The sequence below is a fragment of the Plutella xylostella genome, chromosome 4 (assembly GCF_932276165.1).
Source record: "Plutella xylostella chromosome 4, ilPluXylo3.1, whole genome shotgun sequence".
In the NCBI taxonomy this organism is placed as follows: Eukaryota; Metazoa; Arthropoda; class Insecta; order Lepidoptera; family Plutellidae; genus Plutella; species Plutella xylostella.
Genome location: NC_063984.1, coordinates 2,337,196 through 2,361,185, shown reverse-complemented (window position 1 = coordinate 2,361,185; position 23,990 = coordinate 2,337,196). Strand labels below are relative to the sequence as shown.

Below are 23,990 nucleotides of genomic sequence, written 5' to 3'. Positions count from 1 at the left end.
GTGACTGCATTGTATGTTTATGTTCTTAACTAGGCAGTAGACCCTCCAGTATGTTTTTTTTACCTAAAGTCATCGCAATCACATAAGTACGTTCAGCTTTGTAGTAGGCGGGCAAGTTTGTATACATTTCGTACCTTGTCAAATAATCCGTCGATGTTTGAATTAATGAAGGATTTTGAGTTTAACAAGGGATTAACATGTATAACTTATGAAGCTCACTGTACCATAGAATGCAGATGGTATACAGTGTGTAGCAACTGAACCTTGTTAATCTGGTCCCACGACCTTAACCTACATAAAATATTAATTAATGCTTCTCAAAGCAGAAAAAAATGCATGTTTTTTTGGTTTAATTACTAACTCTTACACATGAATAATTAAGCATATACATTTGTGTTGCTATGTCATGAACTTAACTAAACATATACTAAAACCCAAATCACACCTTGCCAAATCGCCTATCTTCCCACGAATCCCCTAGTTTAACATAACATTTAACACGGCAGGCGGAGATCGAGCGAATATTCGAGTTGGCGCGGACGCTCCAACTAGTGGTCCTTGACTGCGACACCATCAACCACCCGTCGCAGCTCGCCAAGACCTCGCTGGCGCCCACCATCGTGTACTTGAAGATATCCAGCCCGAAAGTGCTTCAGGTGAGATCTTAGAGGGAAATGTAGAAATTTATGAGACTATAGTGACCTGTTCAAGATTCTATGTTTGATGTAAAATTACTACAGATTTTAGAAAGGCTTTGAAAGAGATAAATTGAAAAATAACTTCACCAGCACCTTTTCAACATTTAGTAAATACATATTGTTTTTCGACTCATGCAGCTTATATTTATCAAGATTATGCGTTTTTATTATTAATAACACAGTCGTTATCATTAGTACCTAGTTTCTTGGGTAGGTAAACCTCCATTATTTGGACAAACGTGTATCGACATTTAAACAAAGATCTTCCCCGGCTGAAAACGTTGTCTCTTTTCTCTTCTCCTTTTGTGTTGTTAAATCCAAAACTATTTTGATATTAAAATTGTCTTAACACAAATGTTGTTTCTCTTACAGCGGCTAATAAAGTCCCGCGGCAAGGGCCAGAGCAAGAACCTCTCAGTGCAGCTAGTAGCGGCGGAGAAGCTGGCGCAGTGCCCGCCGGACATGTTCGACGTCATCCTCGACGAGAACCAGCTGGAGGACGCGTGCGAACACATCGCCGAGTATCTCGAGGTACTAAGCTTCTTCTTCTTCTTCTCCCTAGCCTTTTCCTTATTTAGGGTCGGCTTTGTGCGTCATGTCACGCCATTTTACCCTATCTTCTCACATATCCTCATTCACTCCACACTCTCTCATATTTTCTTTCACACAATCAAGCCAGGTCTTTCTTCTCCCTCTTACGCCTTCCTTCAGGTCTCATTTCCAACAACTAGGCTCACAGACTGTATAGAGAGTAGCAAGAACCTGTCAGTGCAGCTGGTGGCACATCGCCGAGTATCCCGAGGTACCAGGCTCGCCGACTGTATAGAGAGTAGCAAGAACCTGTCGGTGTAGCTGTGGCGACGAGTATCTCGAGGTACCAGGCTCACAGACTGTGTAGAGAGTAGCAAGGTCGGTGCAACTGCTGGCGATGGCGGCGAGTATCTCGAGGTACCAGGCTCACAGACTGTGTAGAGAGTAGCAAGGTCGGTGCAGCTGGTGGCACATCGCCGAGTTTATCTAGGGACTAGGCTCACATACTGTATAGAGAGTAGCAAGTTCAGTGCAACTGGTGGCGATGGCGGCGAGTATCTCAAGGTACCAGGCTCACAGACTGTATAGAGAGTAGTAAGAACCTGTCGGTGCATCTGGTGGCGGCGAGTATCTCGAGGTACTAGGCTCACAGACTGTATACAGGGTGTTGCAGCTGCTGGCGGGGAAGCTGTTCATAAAAAAAAACTATTTGAAAATGGTGGTTGGTAAATTAACCCGTCACGTGCCCAGTGAATTTGAAACAATTAAAAAAATATTGTGTCTGGTGTAAATATGGGTCAGCTGGAAGTAGTAGGAAAGAGTAATGACTGAACATGGCTCACGTCTAAGGATCACCATAAATGTTGAATATGGCGATGATGTATCCTTACAGATGGAGATCATCTTCTAGGTACCGGAGATCCATTAACACTCAGTTGCAGAAAGCCTCTTTAAAATGTCAGATTAGCTATTATGTCATTACATTTAAATTATTTTTCTTCCTGTAATTTGAAGAGTACTAAAGTCTCTTCCGGAAACCAAAATACTTACCCAATATGTTTTTCCTAACCATAAACTCTCTCTCTCTTCGCAGGCATACTGGCGCGCGACGCACCCGCCGGCGGCGGTGGGGCGGGCGGCGACCCACGCGCCCCCCGCGCACCCGCACCACCCGCATCACCCACACCAAGCGCAGCCTGGTGAGGAAACACTGCTAGTTACAGTTACCTTTAGCGTATCAGTGACAAATACACTGGCAAGCAATGAAAAAGTTCCACTCACGAAATGCCGACACCTAATGGCCACAATTTTTTCAAGCATTTAATTTGAAATTTGAACAAAATGTTTATGTTTTTAGTTGATAATGTTCCGACAATATTGCAGACGACGACCTATTAAGTTAGTTTTTTCGGTTTAGGAGTAATTAGATGCTATCCCACTGGAATTTATTCCTTGCTCGCAAGTGTACTAGAACTGGAGTAGGGTGTATCACTGGGGTAAAATGATTAGATATGGCCATAGATGGCCAGAGTCGTACGTATAAAAATGAAATTAGGTCGATGCCAAAGTGTGGACGTATACATATAAAGTACAGTTGATACGTCGCGTCATTCAAAGTACCTCTTTTTACCGACCCTTAGTTCAGTGGTCACAGCAGAATAAGTTTAACTATGAAAAATTGCCATCTGTGGGTGAGAGATATAAAGAGGCAATCAAGTCACCTTCTGATAACATCTGAGTCAATAGATTTTAAATGATAAAGAAATAAAGTGCGATAATGGCCTTGCCTTACAAACCTTGTATTCAATGTTGTTGTTAAACTTATATTACTTAGATTTACAGGAAGAACGTTAATGCTTATCTCAACCATGCCATTTACTAACCCACGGTATACCTATCCATTTAATGAACTTATACATTTTGTTAAATAACTTTCATATAATATGTTCCTAGTAACCGTAACCAAGCATTCATAGGGTGAGAATACACATTTTAATATGGCTTTACAGGTTTTACAACTGTAAAAATTAAATAAGTTGACTACGAAATGTCGTAGCAAGAGTCTACGACCGCTACGCCGTAGCGGCTACGCTGTAGCATTTCGTAGCCATTGCATTTTCTTTTGAATACAAGCCAATTTTTCTTATAAACTGAGCCACCCGTAAAGGTGTGGTCTAAAGTCTCCCCCTATGAATGTGTGGTTGCTTTACCTGTGTGTTCTGTTGACCTCGACGCCCCCGCCGCCCCCGCGCCCCCGGGCGGCCATCGCGAGCGAGCCGACTCGTATAACTACGAGCGGGAGAGAGGTAACTAACAATGAGATTCTGCATCTTAATGTTGTTGTAGTTATAATCCATTTTAGTTAACAATGTCCTGTGTCTAACAATATGTTTTTCAGTTGACCCTTTCATATTAGTTTTAGTACAGATAGTTTTACAGAGCAGGATCTAATTTTCACTTTCATGACCGTACAAATATGCATCTCTAGATCACTCTAGGTTTTCATCTGTAACAGTTTCCTTACTAGAATATTCATACTGTAGCTACCATTACACTAACCGTACCCTAGCACCCTCTCATTATCAATTATCATCATCATCATCTGTAGACAATGTAATGGACCCTCGCTCGTGTACCGTAGACCACTAGTCACCCCGTACCACGCACGCCCTGACCTCTCCCGTTCATTTCAGTACCAGCGTCGGGACAAGCCCATTAACACCCGGCGGCCACATTTAATTAGCGGAGGACCCACAGGTTCAGTTTTGAGACGGCGCGACCGTTCGTAACCGCTTGACTTGCTGTTCGAGGGTGGCGCTTACTAACCGGGGCTTAGCGAATCTCGACACCAGAAGCTGTGTAGCTGCTGGTGTGTGGGGTGCTTCGGCTTTACCGTGTGTGGTTTGCAGCGTCGCCGCCGCCCAGCCCGGCGGCCGAGGCGGTGCTGCCGTGCCCGGGCCGCGTGCGCCGCCCCGGGGCCGCCCTCGTGCAGGGCTCGCTGGGCCTCGTCTCCTAGCGAGGCAGTAAGTGGCGTGCCCCCGACCGAAGCGTGGTGTTTGCGTGTGCCGATTGCCGCGGGGCGCTTGGGCCCCGCACGCTCCTGCATGCGTGACCCTTTGTGTGACTGGGGCGGGGTCCGGGCGCCTCGGTGAAGCGTCTAGTGATGATGGGGTGTTGACTGTGTTTTGTCCGGCAGGAGGGCGCGGGCGCGCGGCGCGGCCGGAGCGGCTGGAGGAGGAGTACTACGCGCGCGGGCGGCGCGACTACGAGCCGGAGTGCGGGCGCGACTACACGCGCGGCGCGTACGGCCGCGACGACTACCGCGACTACGCGCGCGGGGGGTTCCCGCGCGAGGAGCGCCCCCCGCGCCGCGCCGAGCGCGAGCCCCCGGACGACTACGGCCCGTCGCGCCGCGCGCTCAACGCCATCTAGGCGCCATGCTGGACACTTCCTGCGTTGCCAGTTTTCGTTGACCCGCGAAGGGTGTTCGTTTCGCTGTGAGCTTCTTGTGATACGCTTCTGCGCGGCGACCGACGGTCTTGTATAAAGTGTTTCGGTTCCATTCAATATTTTGTCGCGGATGATCGCGAGCGCTAGGTGTAACATTTGATATCGGAGAGAGAAGTAATATAGGCTAGCGTACTGTCGGAGGTGGAGCTCGCGTCAAATGTATAAATTTTACATAAAAATAATTTTAGTACCATTAGATATTATCCATTTCCCATTTTTGAACATACATACTCTGTAATTATATTGCATCGTCTGTACCTTCATTGTTGCAATCATTTGTAAATAAAATACTTTATATCGAGTCTGGTTGTTTTTCATTTGCCTTATTTTAATCTCTGACCGAATCGAGGAATCGGCTAACATGTAGGTTAAGAATACCAGATGATTTTCATAAACAATGAACTTATTAACCACCTATTATGCCGCGCGCCGGTGCGAATTAAATAAGAAGTACTTAAGTGACCTGACTATAAAAAAAAATTGTTTCGAGAATTTTGTGTAGATACCTATCATCACCTACCTACTTAGAGATACGGCTATTGCCACCTTCATGAAAATCACGAGTGTTGTGTAACTACATACAACAACTATAAAACTGACTGTCGGTACCATTACATCCGACGCTGCATTGTTCTATGGTGGGTACTGTACAACTGCTCTAACCAACCGGTAACTGTGTACTTGCGTGACTTGTCTTGTAAGTACAGTGCACACACCTTGCTATATCGAAGTAGGTAGTAGCGAGGTACATTCGACGTTCACAACGCGCCCTTATCGTAAGATTCGTAAGAGAAGTACTTAATTGCCTTGAACACAATGAACATACAACATGTAAGTACTCTTGAACACCCATTAGAATCTTAAAATAATAACGAACTCGTTTCTTGAACACAAACCTTTTCTGTTAACAGTTGAGATTGATTGTCAAGTTGACATCTAATAATCTGATCTGTCAAAATCAAAACATAACCTCAACTCATCAAGGCAACACCGCAACAACAAAAACACAAATGAAAAAGTTCATTCAGTCTATAAATTCAAAGAACTATCTTTAAAATTCAAATGAAAACAATGGACGACAGTGAATATAAAGTTTATCATGAATCATTTATGCAAAATAACAGTGGTTCTTCCTCGGGCCATACATTTCTGTGCATCCTATTCACCGTGCTTTGTACAATCTCCAGCGCAGTATTCAGGCGAAACACTGGTCCTTCTATTATTTTAGAATACATAATTATTGTATTTCCTTTAATATTAGTGCATACTTTATTAGCAGAACAAATATTTTATCTAATCGCGTTTCTAATAACAATCATCTTTGCTAAATGTTGGAGATTACACTTTAAAATTGATTTTAGGGAAATATTCCAAACAAATAATGTTTTTAAAACTAAAACAGTATTAACTATATCATATTTGCGAGGCCTTACATATTTGATAACTGCATTTTGCATATTAGCTGTTGATTTTCGCGTATTTCCCCGATATCTGGCCAAGACAGAAAATTATGGTTACAGTCTTATGGACACAGGTGTTGGCTTATTTGTCTTGATGAGTGGTTTAGTTCATAAAGACAGTATTAATAGTGTGAACCATTTTTTTAGAAGTAATTTGAAATTGTTTGTGATATTAGTAACTCTTGGTATTGCAAGATTTGTTTCTATTAAGTATCTCAATTATCAGGAGCATGTTACTGAGTATGGAGTACACTGGAATTTCTTTTTCACATTAGCAGTAGCCAAAGTACTGTCTTCATCTTTGTTATTAATATTTGATGAAGCCAAACAACACAGCTTAAAATTAGGATTATGTGTTCTTATTTTGCATGAATTCATGTTGGATTTAGGTTTAGAAGATTGGGTCTTCAGTAATGCTCCAAGGGATAATTTTGTAACTGCCAACCGAGAAGGGCTATCCTCATGCCTTGGTTATGTGGCTATGTATCTACTAGCTGTTCATTTTAAAAGAGTATTATGTAACCATAGCCTGCCAAGGTCTAAGGTCTTATTTCAATTATTATATGGGTCATTATTGTCCTGGCTGTTCACTATTGTAGTTAACCTTATAAGGCCAGCATCAAGAACCTTAGCGAATGCAGGATACTGCTGTCATTTGTTAGCAATACTACTCCCTGTTTTAACATTATTTTACTTTGTAGAAGTTACTTCCCAAGCAATGGGGAAATCGTTACATTTGCCTACAATATTGTCAGCTATAAATAGCAATGGATTGCTGTATTTCTTAAGTGCTAATTTGATGACTGGTGCAATAAATTTAAGTGTGAGGACTTTGTTTGTATCCAATTATATTGCTGTGGTTGTATTAAATGTTTACATGATAGCCACAATTTTTATAGCTGTATGTTTGGAAAAGAAAGGTATTAAATTGTAATTTGTTATTTAAGAATTTTTATTTACATAATATCATAGAAGGTATCATTATAGGATATCCTCAGAATCTGTTAAGTTAATTCTAGTTATTTAACTACTAGTTTTACATCAAATACCACTTGGTCTGTGAACACTGAACATACCTACTAGTCCTAACTACTACACCTCTATTGAGGTGGTACCTTAATTTGATATACTGCACTCCCATCACACCGTACAGCCTCCTCTTAAACTCAGGCGGAAATATAAAAAATAGAAACCCTACACCTACCTGCACTACCATATATACCTACTTAGGTATTTTATGAAGAACTAGGTACTCAATGAAGAGGTCTCTCCTGTCCTGGGTAAGTTAGGTAGGTATCATCTACGTATGTAGTACATACCAATGCTGTAGCCTAAATAATAGGTACTTACTTACCTATATGAAGGTGATAACAGGTAATAACTATTGCTAAATTAATTAAGTTCTGGTTGGATAAGGAAAGCCGATGATAGAAGTGTTGTAGTTAGTACTCCTTGATATGCCTGTGTCCAGCAGTAGACGAACGAAAACGCACTGATGAAGTTAGTTCCAATCTCAACGTATTAACTAGGGACTCTCTAGTAGGAAGTGCACCTTATTTACCAGCAAAGCAATATCTGACTTGGTAAGAAATTAAACGCAGGACCATTTTTAGTAATAAGGCTGCTTATTCTAAATAAAAAATGTAGAATATGATGTGTTTTTTCAATAAAGCTACCTACTTGGCCCTCGACCAGTCAGCATTTTCTAGGATCGAGAATTCTCTAAAAAGAGTTGTGAAAAGCTGAATAATTATTCTGAGATTAACAATTTCATATTTTATTTAATAATATGAACGCATCCATTCAAAACCGAACGCATCTCAAGTTGCGGCAATTTGACAGATCGTTTCTAAAGCCATTTTTTTCTCTTCAAAAGTGTAGGTTTTTAGCATATTACGGATCATTTCGGGTTTATTTTCATTCGTGGTCAATATTTTAACACTCCAAACGGAAAAGCAAATTGGACCGGCGCTTTTTAAGCTAACAATCTACGTCTGTGTGTTACATAAACTGCGTTAGCGTGTGCAATTGTGCCTGTGAATTTGATACTGATGCCTATATTACGGTTTGAATGGTGATTTAGCTATAATGGATGTGGATACGCCTAACTTATTGAAGAGGTGCAGTAGTGCACCGTTGATCAATGAGGCGGCGTCGACTTCTGCGACGTCACCGACGACGAGCACGACTCCTAGGTAAGTAAGACGTGTGCATGTTTCGTCGACACCTACGTACTAAGCCTACTGTTACTGTTTATCGCCCGAAGCCGACTATTTTCGATAGCCGAGAGGTCGGCTGCGCGCTGCGCGACCAATATCTGTGCCCATGTCACTAAACTGTTACTATGCACGACTTTATCCTGAGTAGGTACACCGTAGGTATGGATGTGAACCTGTGTTCAATAATGATGTTGGTTTAGTAACATTGTGGTGTTTTTCTGCTCACTAATGAGTCTGCATCGTTAGTTGTAGATGTGAATAGTGCTTTTTATGATTGGAATGACTGTGCTATCACAACTCTTCAACATTCTTATGGTGTATTAGGTACACAAAAATGTAAATGATAACTATTTTAGTGAACACATACCTATTTGTTAAATATTTTTGGGAAACAGACCTGTTATCTTATCTAATATTATTTAAATGTTGGAATGATCCACCATCTGCCTCATCCCTTTGAAAAATAGGGGTGTTATAATCTAAGTGTGTGTCTGCGTATCCCTCTGGACCACCACCACACAAAGTCTGAAAATTTGTTTATTATCTTAAAGTTCTAAAATCCAATCTTTCATTTAATTTCTTTCATACATTTCCTTATTGCTAATGTCTACTGTGAATTTCAGGAACAACACGGTTTTCTTCAGCATGTTCTCAAACAACAGCCTGCAGCGGACGCGGCGGTTCAGCACAAGCTCCAGCTACAGCCCCGTAGCCTCCCCAGTTAATGCAGTTGTGAGTTAAGACTTTATTACATTATAATATTTTAACATACGCAAATATGTCTCTTTAACCCTAGAGTAGTCGCGCCATTTTTTGTGACGCGAGTGCTCGCGTGGCGGCATTTTGCCGCCCATATTAAAATGAATTTTTTGGACACTTAATAATTACGAAAACTTATAAATGCATATTATTTGAATAAAATGAATCATATGGTATTAGAAAAAGTAATATTTATAGTTTTTATATTATAATTGTTCAATATATGAGCTATCGTTCATGCTTTGGGAAAAATTTTGATCTTTTAGGTATAAATTTGTCTTAAGCCACACAAAATCAACAAATCTCAAAATTATTAAAAAAATTAGACTTTATCGTCATCTACAGCATTTATTTTAGCAACACAGTACTGAAACATGAACACAAAGTGTTCGTTGCACATTAACTTTCTTCATGTATTGCACCCTTTTTTGACCTGCTATTTTTCTTATATGGACATAGTTATAGGCATGTAGGTACCCTCTCTTCTTTAGGGTGTTTTTTGTTGGTCCGGTGGTACAAAACGGGAGATTTGTACCACCAGACCAATAAAAAACACTTATGTACTGTCCATATGTAAGATTCTATTGTTATACGTGGTGTAGTTATAGGCAGAGCTATTTTTTCCAGGTAAATTCTTCGTAAAATTAACTTGTTAGTAAATTAACAAAGTTATGTCGTAAATCGAATGTAAACTGAAATAGAAACATACCTAAATTAATTTACATTATTATTACCAAAAAAGACTGAAAAACTAACAATATTTCATAACAATTGTAAAAAAAATAACTTTAATTTCACTGACGCGAGTGCTCGCGCCGTGAGCATTTTGCCGCCCCGTGCGACACACTCTCTTCAATTCTCTCTTCCTGCTATAACCTGTGCACTGAATTTCTCCAAATTTACGTAACATGTAGGAGAAGATCGAGAGGGCAGCTACATGGACGCTGGACCTTGAGGAGTGTATAGTTCACAAAATAATAAACATTATTTGCTGAGGGCGGCAAAATGCTCATAGCGCGAGCACTCTAGGGTTAAGAGTATTGGCAATGCGATGGTATCATAGTATAATTTAATCTGATGTGTTTTATTTGGTTGGTCAATGTGATATATTAATATACTAGCCACAACTTCTGCTATATTTGAATGTGTGTTATTGGGGTAGTCTTGAAAAGTGCTCGGGTACAGTAGTCTGTATAGCATAGACAGATAGGCAGCAGTGCTGCACTTAGTAACAATGACTACTCGCCAGAAAATTGATCTTGTTTCCAAGTAAGCATCTTTTTTATAGATTGATCTTTCCTAAAGTGTTGGATGTACTTGAAAGATATATATTTGTTATTTAATGGGTGCACCAATACTTTTGTCTATACCCAGTAAGGAAGTACTTAAGTTTTAATTTATTTTATTTTATTTTTTTCTATCCTTTATTGCACAAATATATAAATAAGTGTACAAAGGGTGGACTTAATGCTAAAAGCATTTTCTACCAGTCAACCCCCATTAAGTACAATTACTGTGTAATTGTGTATTTATGCTATTGTACATAAATTACCTACCCTCAAAATATTGTAAATGTAGGCATTTGGGGATCAAATTGAGTTTTAGATTACAAAATTATCTGGCTTATGGTAAGATTATAAATAAAGCAATTTTCATAAAAAAACACTATCATCAATTTCAATTACCTGAATGCTGTGTTATCAAGATAATATTTATGGTATTTTTGCAAAAAACAAATTGAATGCAAACATAATTATTGTAATAGAGCAAAATGGTGATTATAGTCGACCCACTTATGATATGGCTTGAGTGAAAAGAAACACATAACAAAATTACACTTTACATATGCTAAGGTGCATTTAGAGCACCAACTTCTGCCACTACCTTCTTAATCTTCAGCATATCCCTACCCACTGCAGATGATAAGCCTCATCCATATTAGGCTTCATTGTACTGTCTCATTATCCAATCGCTCTCATTCACTCATTTCCTATTGTTGTTGTTGACCTATGGTACCCCATTGGTTCAGAGGGCCTTCACGAGAGTGCGCCATGCCGTCCTGTCCTAATCAACCGCTCTGGCCTCCATCCAGCTCAGGCCTTGTGCTCGCAGCTCGCCGTCCACTGTGCGCCATGTGTGCACGGGGCGACCGCGTCTGTCCTATTTCCTATTAACCAATAACAAGTATCCCATCCCGCACCGTTTACCAACCTGCACCAGGCCAGCCTGGTGGACTAGGCCTAAAACCCTTCCTTCATTGGAAGGAGACCCGCTGCCCCAGCAGGGAGGGTGTGATAATAAAGTTTTTTTTTTAGATTTTGCAATCATCTGATCAATACATGTACTATGAGCAGTTGCGTTGAGAGACTTTGGCTGATGATAAAGTAACCCATCCCCGTCTCCACAGCAGACCTCCTGGGGCCCGCGCCTCACGCCGCGAGTGAACCAGCTCCGCGCGGAGGAGTGTGCCGACGTGAGCAACACGCGCGAGGTGGCCCACGAGCGGGAGACCCACAACGCCATGCAGATGGGCCAGTCTTGCGAGGACCTCACGCTGGTGGCTTCCGGGCTTGCGAATTCGCCTACTAGAGTTACCAGGTAAGGAATTGTGAGGTGACTTATTGTTAAGGTCTAGACTAAACATAGACGCTGGTAAGCTGTGTGACTTAGATATCTTAGGCTGGCTATTCGTATTTCTTATTAGATGTTGGCTGTATTTGGCAAATACCAAAAATTTTGGTACCTACATTCCGCAATAATGTTAGCAAAATTAACTGATTAACCACACATGGCAGTTTTGGCAAATACCTACACAAATTCGAAAAGCCAAGTGGTGGATAGCATTAGGAAGCATTATTGCGATTTTAAAATTATTGGCTGATGATGATTAATGTTATTGCGAAACTGTGGACCCGAATGTATGCTAATATGCAATCGTAATCTACATACTTTAGCTACCATGTGTAAATATTAAAATAAGAAACGGCATATCATTGTGGAGCTTTATTAAGGTGGGGCCTTTAGGGTGGGGTTTGATAATCATAGTACACTTAGGACTATTTGGTGTTTTTAATCATCGAAATAAACAACGTCTAGACGAAGATTGTGTAGAGAATGGTGATATGTATCGGAGCGGGCTTATTATTCACATTTAGCAGATAAGATGCCATTATTCGTGAAAGTATTCAGTTATTCCGCAACATCATACCAACTCGTAGGGCCGTACCTATTCTAGAACTAATCTCGAGAGTACTATCAACAATGGATTTATTTCTGGATATTAGTCTAGTCATGTTTCTTTACATAGCACATTGTTATTAGTCTAGTCATGTTTATGTTCTAGACACAACACATTTATTAAATGATTAAGTCACCTAATAATATGTATTGAAATTGTTGCTGGAATGTGGTTCGGATGCCATGGCAAAAGAGATCAACTTTTAAAATCTTACTTGATTATCATGAGCCAAGTGGCGTGATTTGTATGTCATTCAACATAGAGCATTGGAGATAGATTGTTTATTGTATATCACTAGTCACAAGTATTGGGTAAACAAACATATACATTATGAAACAAGAAGACATTATGTATAGCGAAGTTATCAGCATTTGAATTGCATCTCCTCTGCATTAGAATAGTTTCTAGAATACTGTCCGCAGTGCAAATGATTGCGAATGCTGAAACAAGTCAAGGTCTGTTCTGTCGTCATCCCAGCAGACCCGCATCGCTCTGTTCATAATACGTGTTGTCGCTATGGTATAAATTAAACATGTGTGTTTTTGTTTGCACGCATGGATGTATTGCATAAACATAGATAAGTGTAGTTTAGGTAATACAATATAGGTTAAATGCTTACCTATTAATAGGTATTATGACTATTATGTTATGTAGGTAGAGATAATTAAAGATCGTTTTGGAAAACAGCTCTTTATGTACCTGTTGTAGAGTATACTTAGCGCGAAATAAAGTCTTGCGCTAAATATCTCTGTCACTTACAAACAAATACACTCACGAGCAATGAAAAATTTCCAGTGACATAATATGGAACGGCAATGACAGATGGTACTTTTTCATTGTTCATGAGTGTCCTTTTGTCTCGTTTATCTCTGTTAGTAGGGCATCATTATTTATACTACAGTTTATTACTAACTCTCCACTAACTCTACCGTCTCTATCCTTCCAGATTCTCCCCAGTAGTATCACCGTCACCGACGCGAAAATACACGACGCGACGCAGTCTGTCCCCCATCGCAATACGAGCTTCGAGCTTCAGTCCAGTACAACGACCAAACCTGCTACTTACTGGCAAGCGGCGGTGCGACGAAGCTGACTCTCCCCTCTCTAAGAGGATGTGCACGGACCGGCTCACCCCGTCCACCCCCGGCACACCAGACTCCGACTCCTTAGAGTGCACCTTCAGGCCGGTCTCCCCCCGGGCGCAGCCAATGAACGAGTCGCACGACCCCCACGATTCGAACCACAAGAATATCAATCCTAGCTAATAGACTGTTGGTGAGCTCTGACGTGGGTTTGCTTCGCTTCTCGTGTTTGGACGGCGCGGTTAATGTATAAATTATATGGCATACACCCGTGGAATGCATAGGTCAAGTTTAAGCCGGCATTTGTGCAAATATATCAGGTTAATCTGACAAATATGCGATAGGCAAAGTGTCGCGATAAGAATGTTTTTTGTTGTTGTTTGATTTGTGATTCAATGTGTATTGCAGCCGATTCTGAAGGCATTGCATTTAAATTAAAACGGTTAGAACGTAAAATTATTTTATGATTATCGTTGTGTAAATCTCATTTCCCAGTGGGTGTTAAAAAAATGTTTAAATACCATGTTATGCCTTCAGATTCGCTATAGTACACCTTATATGCATTTGGTCAATACAAAATTGTCTTATTATTTCAGTCTGTAGTAGTTGATTTGTTATGCAGTGAAGTGTGAAGGGAGGCGAAGCAAACTTGGTAATTTATTTATTTTATAGGGTCGCACTCGAATACGTTTTGTGTTTGTTCCAATACTAGACTCGGCAAATGTATAGTGCTGTACAAGTTCCTACATAAGGACTTTATTATAAAGTATAGAAATAAACATAAAACTAGTGCCCTAAATAGCCAAAGCATTCAAAACTTTATTGTAAATATATTAGATGCGTTTCTCGTTTGTTAGAAACGCAGTGTAATTTGTACATAATATTTTAAGGTTTAGTGTACCGCAATCCACCATGGAAAGTAGGCTCACATATTTGTTTTTCATTAGTAGCTGTGGCTGGCCATTGCTAATGAAAAATACAACATTCCCGGAAAGGAATAGGTGTGAGTTTTCTTTATTCTGGTAAAGTCACATATTATCACCATGTTAAGACATAGAAGGCCAAAATAAGTAACCTCTTGTTATAGTTTCTAAGATGTGATTAGCTTATTAATCTGTTAATTTGTAATTTTGAGTCACTGCTATAGAAATAGCATCAGACAAACTTGTTTGTGCTCGACAGCACGACACAATTATGTTGTCAACATAACCATTTAGGAATAACTGATTACATTAGGAATTCAATAGAGAAACCAATTTGTCGATGTGGAGTTATCTCAGGCTCGATTCTACTAATTTGTTCCATGGATTTAACATTTCGGAATGACAAGCAGTACATGAGTATAAAATACAACGAGCTGATTTCCAGTTGAAATAAACCAGCTTGTATCGTTATATTTTTTCACCACTGCCTGAAAGTAGCTTGATTAGTAGAATTGTGGCTCAGATAAAATGCATTTACTGTGATAGATGATAGTATAGTGCCAGTGGTTCAATCACTGTAAAATCTCTTCAATATCATAATGGCTACTGACCACTACATTTTGTTCAAAATCTGTACGAAGCAATTATATTTAATTTCAAAATCGTTACCAGTCATATTTTAAAATAACTCTGTTTAATTCGCATTAAAGAGTTAAAAGCATTGTATCACCTTTTTACCTTTGATTGTATCATTAACTCAGTTTGAAGGAATTCTGTATTGGATTTAAATTATTGATTTTTTACTACATCAGAAATTGTATTCAGACAATGACACTTATCTGCCAAATTCCGTATTCGCCATGAAATAAATAAATATTTTTAAAGTTTTAGATTATTTGTCTATTTGATTGTATTTCCTGTGCCACGAGAATTTCTTCTACTATTACTAGTTTACTACATTACTTAGGTTCCGCTCTACATCACTAAAATTCTGCTCAACATTATTAAGATGCTGCCCGACATGACAGATTCTGCTGTACATTGTTTAAATGCGGCTCTACATGACATAGATTCTGCTCTACATTATTCAGATGCGGCTCTACATTATTTCAATTCTTCTCTACATTATTAAGATGCTGCTCTACATTACATAGATTCTGCTCTATGTTACAAATATGCTGCTCTACATTACATAGATGCTGCTCTACATTTGTAAGATTCTGCTCTACATTTGTAAGATTCTGCTCTACATTATTCAGATGCGGCTCTACATTACTTAAATTCTGCTCTACATTATTTAGATGCTGCTCTACATGACATAGATTCTGATCTACATTACATAGATGCTGCTCTACATTTGTAAGATTCTGCTCTACATTATTCAGATGCGGCTTTACATTATTTCAATTCTTCTCTACATTATTAAGATGCTGCTCTACATTATTTAGATGCTGCTCTACATTACATAGATTCTGCTATATATTACATAGATGCTGCTCTACATTATTTCAGTTCTTCTCTACATTATTAAGATGCAGCTCTACATTACATAGATTCTGCTCTATATCACATAGATGCTGCTCTACATTACTTAAATTCTGCTCTACATTATTTAGATGCTGCTCTACATTACTTCAATTCTGCTCTACATTATTTAGATGCTGCTCTACATGACATAGATTCTGATCTACATTATTCAGATGCGGCTTTACATTATTTCAATTCTTCTCTACATTATTAAGATGCTGCTCTACATTATTTAGATGCTGCTCTACATTACATAGATTCTGCTCTATATTACATAGATGCTGCTCTACATTATTAAGAAGCTGCTCTACATTAGTAAGATGATGCTCTACATTATTTAAATGCTGCTCTACATTACTTAGGTTCTGCTCTACATTAGTTAGATGCTGCTCAACATCACTCAGATGCTGCTGTACATCACTCAGATCCTGCTCTATGTTGCTTAGATTCTGCTCTACATACCTAGATTCCTTCTTATCGTTAGATTAGTTAGAAGTAATTCATTATTTTATGCATACCTACTATTGTCACAGATAAAATAAAACACGGTAGATACCAAACCAAAATCACTTTATTTACACTTCAGGTTTACATTAACTTTGTATAATTAGACGACGAATACAAAAACAGCATTAAAATGACATTAATCTAAAACTTACCATTAATTGAACAACATTATTATAACATTCCAATATTTTGTACTCTTTAAAATGTGATAAATTACAAAACATAAGACAAAGATGGAATAATCTCACAATAATTACTATGTAAATTACTTATTAAAACCTTACAAAATCCATCTAATAATAACAATTATAATTAAAAGTGATAGCAAATGTTGCTCAATACGACATCTCACAAAAACTATCAGGATCGCTGGCTCAGCTCCCTCGGCCTTCTGCATCTTATTATTATAATTGATCTATTAATTATTAAACAATTCATATTAAAGGAAAGGTGAGAAAACTAAATCTCAAAAGGGTTTCAGAGCAAGCAATTAACTAAAACTGACTATAGGAAGACAGATTTCCTAGAGACAAAGTAGCAAATTATTGCGTCTTAAAAATAATATTAAAACTAATACGCAAAATGAAAATAACAATCTTTTATTGGAATGTGGGGTACTGGACTATGTTTTTGGTATGCTATGGAGGTTAGTGGAAGTAATATCATGATTTGATTTGGTTTTGTCCACACAAAACAAAGAGTTGATTTCAAGCTCTCACTCACTGCTTCAAATTGTTTAGGATCTTGTTGATTATTGATGAAACATTGTTTCTATAGCCATACAAGTAAAATGGCACTTTTAAAATTGGTCTAAAATAAGAAGAAATATCTCCGTAACTCAAAAGATCCTATAAAATAGTTGAAGCTTCTATTCACCTGCACCGGTGTCAGTCTTAATTTTAACAACCCCATTGCGGGGTTCAAATTGCCAATAAACTTTGCATTCAAGTGGCCTCTCGAATTGCCTTTCAAATTGTTATTTCCAGAGTTAATACAAAAGGGTCAGTTTTTGGCGTTTGCCATCCACAAAAGTTGTTTTAGTTTCATGTAAACTAACATTTTCTAGAGTCATGCCAGATACTAATTATACTGCAACCAGTATAAGTTAGAATGGCTACACACGTTGTGCAACTAAGAAGCTTTCGCCGTGCCCTGTGGCACCTCCAAACCATCTACGAAAGGTGAATCTTACGACTACCACGTCACTAATTTCTACGTTTTACAAAATGGAGGTCCGCGCGCTTCCGATTTCATTAAACTGATCACTTTTTACAAGAGGAATTCCGGGACCGCAATTTTCGGGAGTAACTGTCTGGCTAGCTTACTCTATGGCTGAATATAAATAGTAAAATCGGCTTCTTCCGCAGTCTAATAAATTAAGTTAGATAATTTGGACCCACCTCAGTATACTTTTTACAGTTTGTAAAGTGCCACGAGGCCGGCTTCAGCTGCTGAGGAAGGCGTCGTCTACGAGAGGGACCTTCGCTACTTCGAAGAAGATGGTGTGGGAGTACTTATTTCTAACTGTGCTGATAGCTGACTTGGGCTTCTTGTGTAATACTGCGTTCTGTAATAGCGCCACCGGGAGGATCTCTGCTAGTTTGTATCCTGAAAATGATAAGGTTTGGAGTGAGATATAGATATCAGACAGATGAGCATCACAACCAGAATGACTATTCAAACTTGTATTACACAACATACAAAGTCTTTGACTGTTGACTGCAAGTTGCAATGCAGTAAATCCCTATTCTTCAATTTATTGTAATAACTTGCTACATCCACGTCATTGGTCTATGTGCACTCGAAGGTACGGTCAGCTGCATAAGTAGCTATACACTTCTGTACCTTGTCAAACTGACGAACCGTCAATGTTTCAATGAATTTGATAGACGGTTTCACATTGACAAGGTACAAAAGTGTATATCTACTTATGAAGCTGACTGTACCTATATTACTCGAGTAGCGACCTGAAGGTCTAGTACGGGGCGGATTAAGACGTGACCAAATGTTCTCCGTCGCGCTCGCTCTTGAGGCTGCGCGATGTGAGTGAGCGAGATGCAAAACTTATGTCACGTCATAAAGGCGCTCCGTGCTACTAGCCCTAGGCTAGAGTATTGTGACGTTCCTTGTGCCCAGTAAGTTGATCAGAGGACGAATATTGAGCCGTAGGTAATGCTAACCGGTATAATACTCGAGGGTGGGCGTCCAGTTGCCCAGCGCCTTCATCCGCAGCGCGATGTAGAGCGCGGCGGCCGCCATCTTGCTGTCCGACAGCGACACCAGCCCGTACTCCAGCAGGCACAGCTCCAGGATGAAGCGCGCTAGCGTCAGCGTGGGCATCGACACACGGGCGCACTGTAAGAGCAGGAAGTAGTAGTAGATAAGTTATCGTGTTTATGACCCAAAATTAACATATAATTATACCTAAAAGTAACGTGAGGCTTATTTCTTCATAAGACGCTTTTCCGGCGGCTTCTTCCCTTCGCCTTGAGGTGCTGTGCCTCAAGTGTCCTCCTGAGTGGCAAGACGCATAATGGCCATACAAAGAATTCTTAGAGTAGTGAGTTATTTTAATTTTCTTAACGCTTGGCAGAGTGGCATTCAGGATATTTCACTGTCAAGACAGGAACATTCATTCCACTCTCTACTGTCTGCGTTTCTAACCGCACACACCAACCCCTGCGGTCATATAATGACGATAGTGATAGCAGAATACTACTCCAAAAACCCACACTATTATCAATAAATAGACCATGAAACTCACGCGAGCATATCTCCTCAAGAACCGGTACGACAGCGGCACGCCGAGGTCGAAGTCGATGGCATACAACACCTCCATCTCCATCTTGAGCAGCTGGCTCAGCGTGTAGGCGCCGTCGCAGATGTACAGGAAGTCGTCCACTAGGGGTGGGATGCGCTCCTGAAAGGGTTTAATGTGGTGAGATTTTGGTGCGGGTGAGGTAGTAAAAGATTTGTGAAGGTGGGCGTGTAAAATGGGGCGTTGAGTGCGAAAATGGTGTACACCAATAGTTTTGTTGAAAAGTTTCTGCTGTAGTAGTGGAGATAGTCTGAGATTTCATGATCTTAGGATACGCCACATTTTGCGCTCATCGCTTCGAATGCGGTAAACGAATTATCAGTAGGTTAAGTATAATAATTAGTTTGTATTTCACACATTACAAGAAATATTAAGTTCTATTAATTTTTTTTATAAAATAATCGATAGTTAGTGTATGCGTCGTCGCGTAAGGTTTGAGATGAGTTATGGAATGTAATTTAACCCTATTAAAAGCTGTAACTAGAAATTTAAGCTTGGTTGTGTTTAAATGTTTGTGGTATGATGCTGTACTGATTTTTAGTAATCTCATTGCTTCTTAGCACGTATCCATCCATCAGCTACAGTATCGTTATTGAATGACTTGACTATGATATGAGACGAGTCTACCAATGAAGTGATAGAATGATAGAAATGTTGGAAATTATCGTCCGGACAAAATGATGTTCAGTATCAGAACTTATCAAACAGGGTAAGATGTAAATTGAAAAAAGAAAGGATTATTACACTCCCCTTTACGCAAACTCTGTTTATTTGGATATGTGATGAATATAACAAGATTAATTGTGAAATTATTACATAATATATTACATTGTACCCTGTTTAAACCAAGGCAGTGTAGTGTTAAAAGAGTTATTTAAGTACTTGTAAGCATCTGCATTCTGCTCGGGACAACTCGTATCTTCTTTTCGTCAAGAACCATAAGCGGTTCGTGGACATTCCACCGCGCATTTGTGTGTTAGATTGCCAAGCCCTGTCCTGAAGCGCAAGTTAGGCCAAAAACAAAAACAGTCATGTATAAAACACCATGCGATAATTTTAAAGAAAACCAGGAAAGGTTAGGTTTGTGTGTTAGTGTTAGCCGTAGATTAGTAAAAAAAGTGAAATAAAAGTTCTTGCAACTTTGAGAATTTCAAGAATAAAAAAACTTTATGTAACTATCATGCATCATCTCAAAAGAGCAGTCAAACCAAACGATACACCAGGGATATTGCATAATCTCCAATTCAAGGACCCTTTACAGATATACTGTTAACTATTTCTATTGAATTATATACTATTTATATTGAAATCTACAGTATTGAGTAGGTAGCTGGAAACCATTCGCTCAACAACGCACCGCAAATACCTACACCTCATCATCCAAATTCCTGACTCATCCTAAACTTAAACCATTCCTTAAAAACACCATGCATTTTCCAACCCCAAACTCACAAAGACAAAACACAACTTACGTCAAACTTAGCGGCAATAAACAGCGACGACGCTCCAAGCAGTTGCAGCTCCTCTTTGGTCAGCGGATCCTTGTCTTTCTGCTTGCGCGTGGCCCGCGTCAGATACAGGTCTACCAACTTGACGGCGAGGTACAGCGTCTCGTGGTTCAGCTCGAAGCTCTCCTGGACCTCCACCATCCAGTCGACGAGGAGAGATCGCATCCAGCTGGTGATGCCCTTGCTTCGTTGCAGGTAGTCGTCGATTTGGAAGATGTGCTGTTGGGCGGAGGTTTGGTTAAGCTTGAAGGGTTATGTAGGTATGGTTTGGTGTAGTATGTTGGTAGAGAGGTCTGATAGTGGTATGGAATATGGTTTAATGGAAATCGCGTATTCGTGAAAAGCTTGTTGGAAGGATTTGTACCTACTGCGTACACAATCCGAGATCTAAAATAATCGATTACACTGAATTTCTGCCATCTAGTTTTCGCAAGTCTAGTTATGTGACCCCACAAATGCACAGTGGATCTAAGTCAGATTAGAACTTAGGGAGATTTGAACAAAGATTCCATTTGATCCCAATGGATTTGGCGCAATCCCCAAATTCAGGCTCTATCGGCATCCGTTTTACATTTTAAAGTAAAAGATATTTAATTCGCGGTATGGATCCGATTCCCATTTGGTACCTACGTAATAATTATGTTATCCATGTAGCCAGTTGAAGCTGTAGGAATAAGAAAATAAAAAAACCGAAGAATACCTACCTCCCTTCCCTTCAAATAGTTGAAGATGTCCATGGCATAGTTGGACACTTGGAACTGGTCGTTCCAGTTTTCCTGGTCGAAGTCTGGCACCCCGGCCGGGGCTTCGTGTGGGGACTCCGTCTCATCATCCAGGGACTTGTTGATGGTGTCATCTAGCACCACCTTGTCTAGTTTCTCACTAATAGTCTTGTATTCCTCTTTAGTAACATCAGTCGGGCTTCTGAAATGCACAACATTGGTAAATACTTTGGAGGCTACACTGTGCAATAAGCATGTACCAACTTTAGCATAACTTGCAAAAACACCCCTCCTGCTTCTACGACCAATACATAATACCCATAAGGATAGGCATCTCTCAACATGGAAAAGAATGGGGCATTAGGTACTGATAATAATGACATTACCACACTACCACACATAGATACAACTTTACAACAGGTTTATTTTCCATTGTTCAAATGGTAGAACCTACACAAAAGGAAATAATGCTTATTTTTTTAAGCCAGATAATCTAAGATTTAGTTTAGACCCTTCAGAAGTCCACCTAAAGGAGACATATTTTTGTGGCATGGTATGGATGGATTTATTTGCATAAAATATAGTTGTATCCTATCATATTACATATTTCTTTAACTAAATATAAATAAATATAAATAAATAAATATGTGGGGACATCTCACACACGGCCATCCAACCCCAAGCTAGGCAGAACCTGTGTTATGGGTATCGGACAGCTGATATATCTACACAAATACATAGATAGATAGATACTAAATATAAATATCAACACCCAAGACCCGAGTACAAATATCTGTCTTTAAACAAATATCTGCCCCAGCCGGGAATCGAACCCGGGACCTTCGGCTCAGTAGTCAGGGTCACTAACCACTACGCCATTCGGTCGTCAATAAAAGTCCACTATTTCAGTAAAAGAGGTCAAATATACAGAAGATACTGTATTATTACCTACATAGCAGCTTATTTTAAATTATTGTTTATATTTGTTATCAAACTGTGTCAAGTTCTTGCCACATTTTCACCTACACTTCGATTATTACAGAAAATGTGCTTTGAGCTGTAAGAAAACAATACAGTATATGAAATACTAACATATTTTCCAACGCGGTCATGTAGAGCGAGGGTTCACCAGACATGTCACTCCGGGCCGACTTCCCTGACCCTTGGGAAACATTCTGGTTTTCCTTATTGCTAACAACTGTCTTCTCTTTCTTCTCAATGTTCTTGAGAATCCCATTCTGGGCTCGCGCAGCAACTGGTTTAGGGGGATCTTTGGCAAAGTGCTTCTGCACTGATTCAATGGCATTTGTTGCAACCCTTTGCAGGGTTTTTGTCTTGGAGGTTTTGCCATTTAGTGTGGCTTGCGGCAGTCTTATGTTCTGAAATGTCTCAAGTTTTTAGGTTGTTGGGTTAGTTGACAATATTGGTTAGATAGTCACTTGGGAAGTTAATTGTTATCTTGCAGTAGAACAGATGGGTTGGACGAACTTAATCATTGAACTTAACAAACTAAGCAATGGCTGAAAATCCCATGCCAAAAACTTCGTTTTTTTTGGAGGGAAAATATAACTAAAGTCTACTTATACGACAATTATGATAAATGCGGCTTCTGCTTACCCATATCATCAAGAAATAAGGAACCTCATAAAATTACAAAAGAAAAGAGGGTACATGATAGAAGTTATAGTATTTATTAAGAAAAAAATTGTAAAGTACAGACCTTAACTGTAGGTAGCACTTTGCTTTCAACAGTTACTTTCTTCACGACGATGGCTTTTTCTTTTTCCAGGCCCAAAGCGCTGGACTTGTTGAAGGCATTTGTAATATCACCGAATGCCGCCCTTTTAGCAGTCGCATCTTTCATGGGACTATCTGCTTTCCTCTTGTTTGGCGCCTTCAGACTGTCTTTGTAGGTTTTCAGAGTAGCCATCTGCTTACTCCTCGTTGTAATACCATGGCCCAAAATATTTAAGTTTTCGTTTACAGCTAGGGGCTTTGATGCCAGTCTTGTTGGCGCCATTACGACTAAAATTCACACACACAAATTATCACGTGCACAGAAACACTGAATTGATAATTATTTAGTTCGGCGACACGTGAATTAACATTCAATTGCTAATAAAATAAGACAAAACGTAAACATGCATTTTAAAAACGTTACTTCTAACGACCAAAAATGGAGGCAAAACAAGCGACTGTTAGCTTGTCGAGTCAAGAGGGCAACGATTTACAAATAAATTGCGAAATCACTTACATTTCATTAACGGCAGTAGCCGTTTTGATTTACTGTAAAACTTTCCTAGTCCAAGAAATCTCTTTCATGTAAAATTCGATCAAAATTTATAAAATATTTAACGCCACCGGAATGAACCAACAATCAGCCAAAAACCGTTGCTTTGAATTGTTTTTTTTTCTATTGGTCAATGACCGACCAATCACAGAAATGCTTCCATTTTTCTGTTTATTACGTTTCTTCAAACGTAAACCG

General features: G+C 39.5%; 4 protein-coding genes across 20 annotated transcripts in view; 3 read left to right on the top strand and 1 right to left on the bottom strand.

Moving 5' to 3' along the window:
- Nucleotides 1–5,041, top strand: part of LOC105393908 (voltage-dependent L-type calcium channel subunit beta-2) — a 101,111-nt gene extending 96,070 nt beyond the window's left edge. For 7 of the 13 annotated variants that reach the window (XM_048627121.1, XM_048627117.1, XM_048627116.1 and 4 more), the window contains 5 exons: nucleotides 507–656; nucleotides 1,071–1,229; nucleotides 2,323–2,428; nucleotides 3,455–3,535; nucleotides 4,426–5,041. In XM_048627121.1, the coding sequence (XP_048483078.1) occupies nucleotides 507–656; nucleotides 1,071–1,229; nucleotides 2,323–2,428; nucleotides 3,455–3,535; nucleotides 4,426–4,661 (732 nt within the window). In that variant the 3' untranslated portion in view covers nucleotides 4,662–5,041. Of the gene's footprint in view, nucleotides 1–506; nucleotides 657–1,070; nucleotides 1,230–2,322; nucleotides 2,429–3,454; nucleotides 3,536–3,922; nucleotides 4,395–4,425 lie in introns of those variants that run through there. The other 6 variants (XM_048627161.1, XM_048627179.1, XM_048627172.1 and 3 more) reach the window with 6 other exon arrangements.
- A 650-nt stretch (nucleotides 5,042–5,691) lies between these two features.
- LOC105393954 (uncharacterized protein At4g17910) lies at nucleotides 5,692–7,140 on the top strand. The gene has a single exon (XM_048631673.1). The coding sequence runs from the start codon at nucleotides 5,802–5,804 to the stop codon at nucleotides 7,131–7,133; it is 1,332 nt and encodes a 443-aa protein (XP_048487630.1). The 5' UTR covers nucleotides 5,692–5,801; the 3' UTR covers nucleotides 7,134–7,140.
- Nucleotides 7,141–8,012: 872 nt separating this feature from the next.
- Nucleotides 8,013–15,315, top strand: LOC105393965 (P2R1A-PPP2R2A-interacting phosphatase regulator 1). Of its 4 annotated transcripts, none has more exons than XM_011565802.3 (4): nucleotides 8,013–8,394; nucleotides 9,042–9,150; nucleotides 11,588–11,775; nucleotides 13,362–15,315. In XM_011565802.3, exons 1-4 carry the CDS (start codon nucleotides 8,288–8,290, stop codon nucleotides 13,678–13,680), a joined length of 723 nt encoding a protein of 240 aa, XP_011564104.2. In that variant the 5' UTR covers nucleotides 8,013–8,287; the 3' UTR covers nucleotides 13,681–15,315. The 4 variants fall into 4 exon arrangements, with proteins under 4 accessions (XP_011564104.2, XP_011564099.2, XP_048486579.1 ...); XM_011565797.3 differs by having other exon boundaries at nucleotides 8,015–8,394; nucleotides 11,585–11,775; XM_048630622.1 differs by lacking the exon at nucleotides 8,013–8,394 and adding an exon at nucleotides 8,435–8,577 and having other exon boundaries at nucleotides 11,585–11,775.
- Nucleotides 15,316–16,500: 1,185 nt separating this feature from the next.
- Nucleotides 16,501–23,913, bottom strand: LOC105397248 (G2/mitotic-specific cyclin-B3). Of its 2 annotated transcripts, XM_048631007.1 has the most exons (9): nucleotides 23,757–23,913; nucleotides 23,223–23,527; nucleotides 22,595–22,881; nucleotides 21,485–21,704; nucleotides 20,745–20,999; nucleotides 20,155–20,268; nucleotides 19,219–19,374; nucleotides 18,635–18,809; nucleotides 16,501–18,062 (listed from the first exon to the last, which is right to left on the bottom strand). In XM_048631007.1, the coding sequence occupies exons 1-9, from the start codon at nucleotides 23,761–23,763 to the stop codon at nucleotides 17,899–17,901; spliced, it is 1,683 nt and encodes a 560-aa protein (XP_048486964.1). In that variant the 5' UTR covers nucleotides 23,764–23,913; the 3' UTR covers nucleotides 16,501–17,898. The 2 variants fall into 2 exon arrangements, with proteins under 2 accessions (XP_048486964.1, XP_011567569.3); XM_011569267.3 differs by lacking the exon at nucleotides 20,155–20,268 and having other exon boundaries at nucleotides 23,757–23,912.
- Nucleotides 23,914–23,990: the final 77 nt, after the last annotated feature.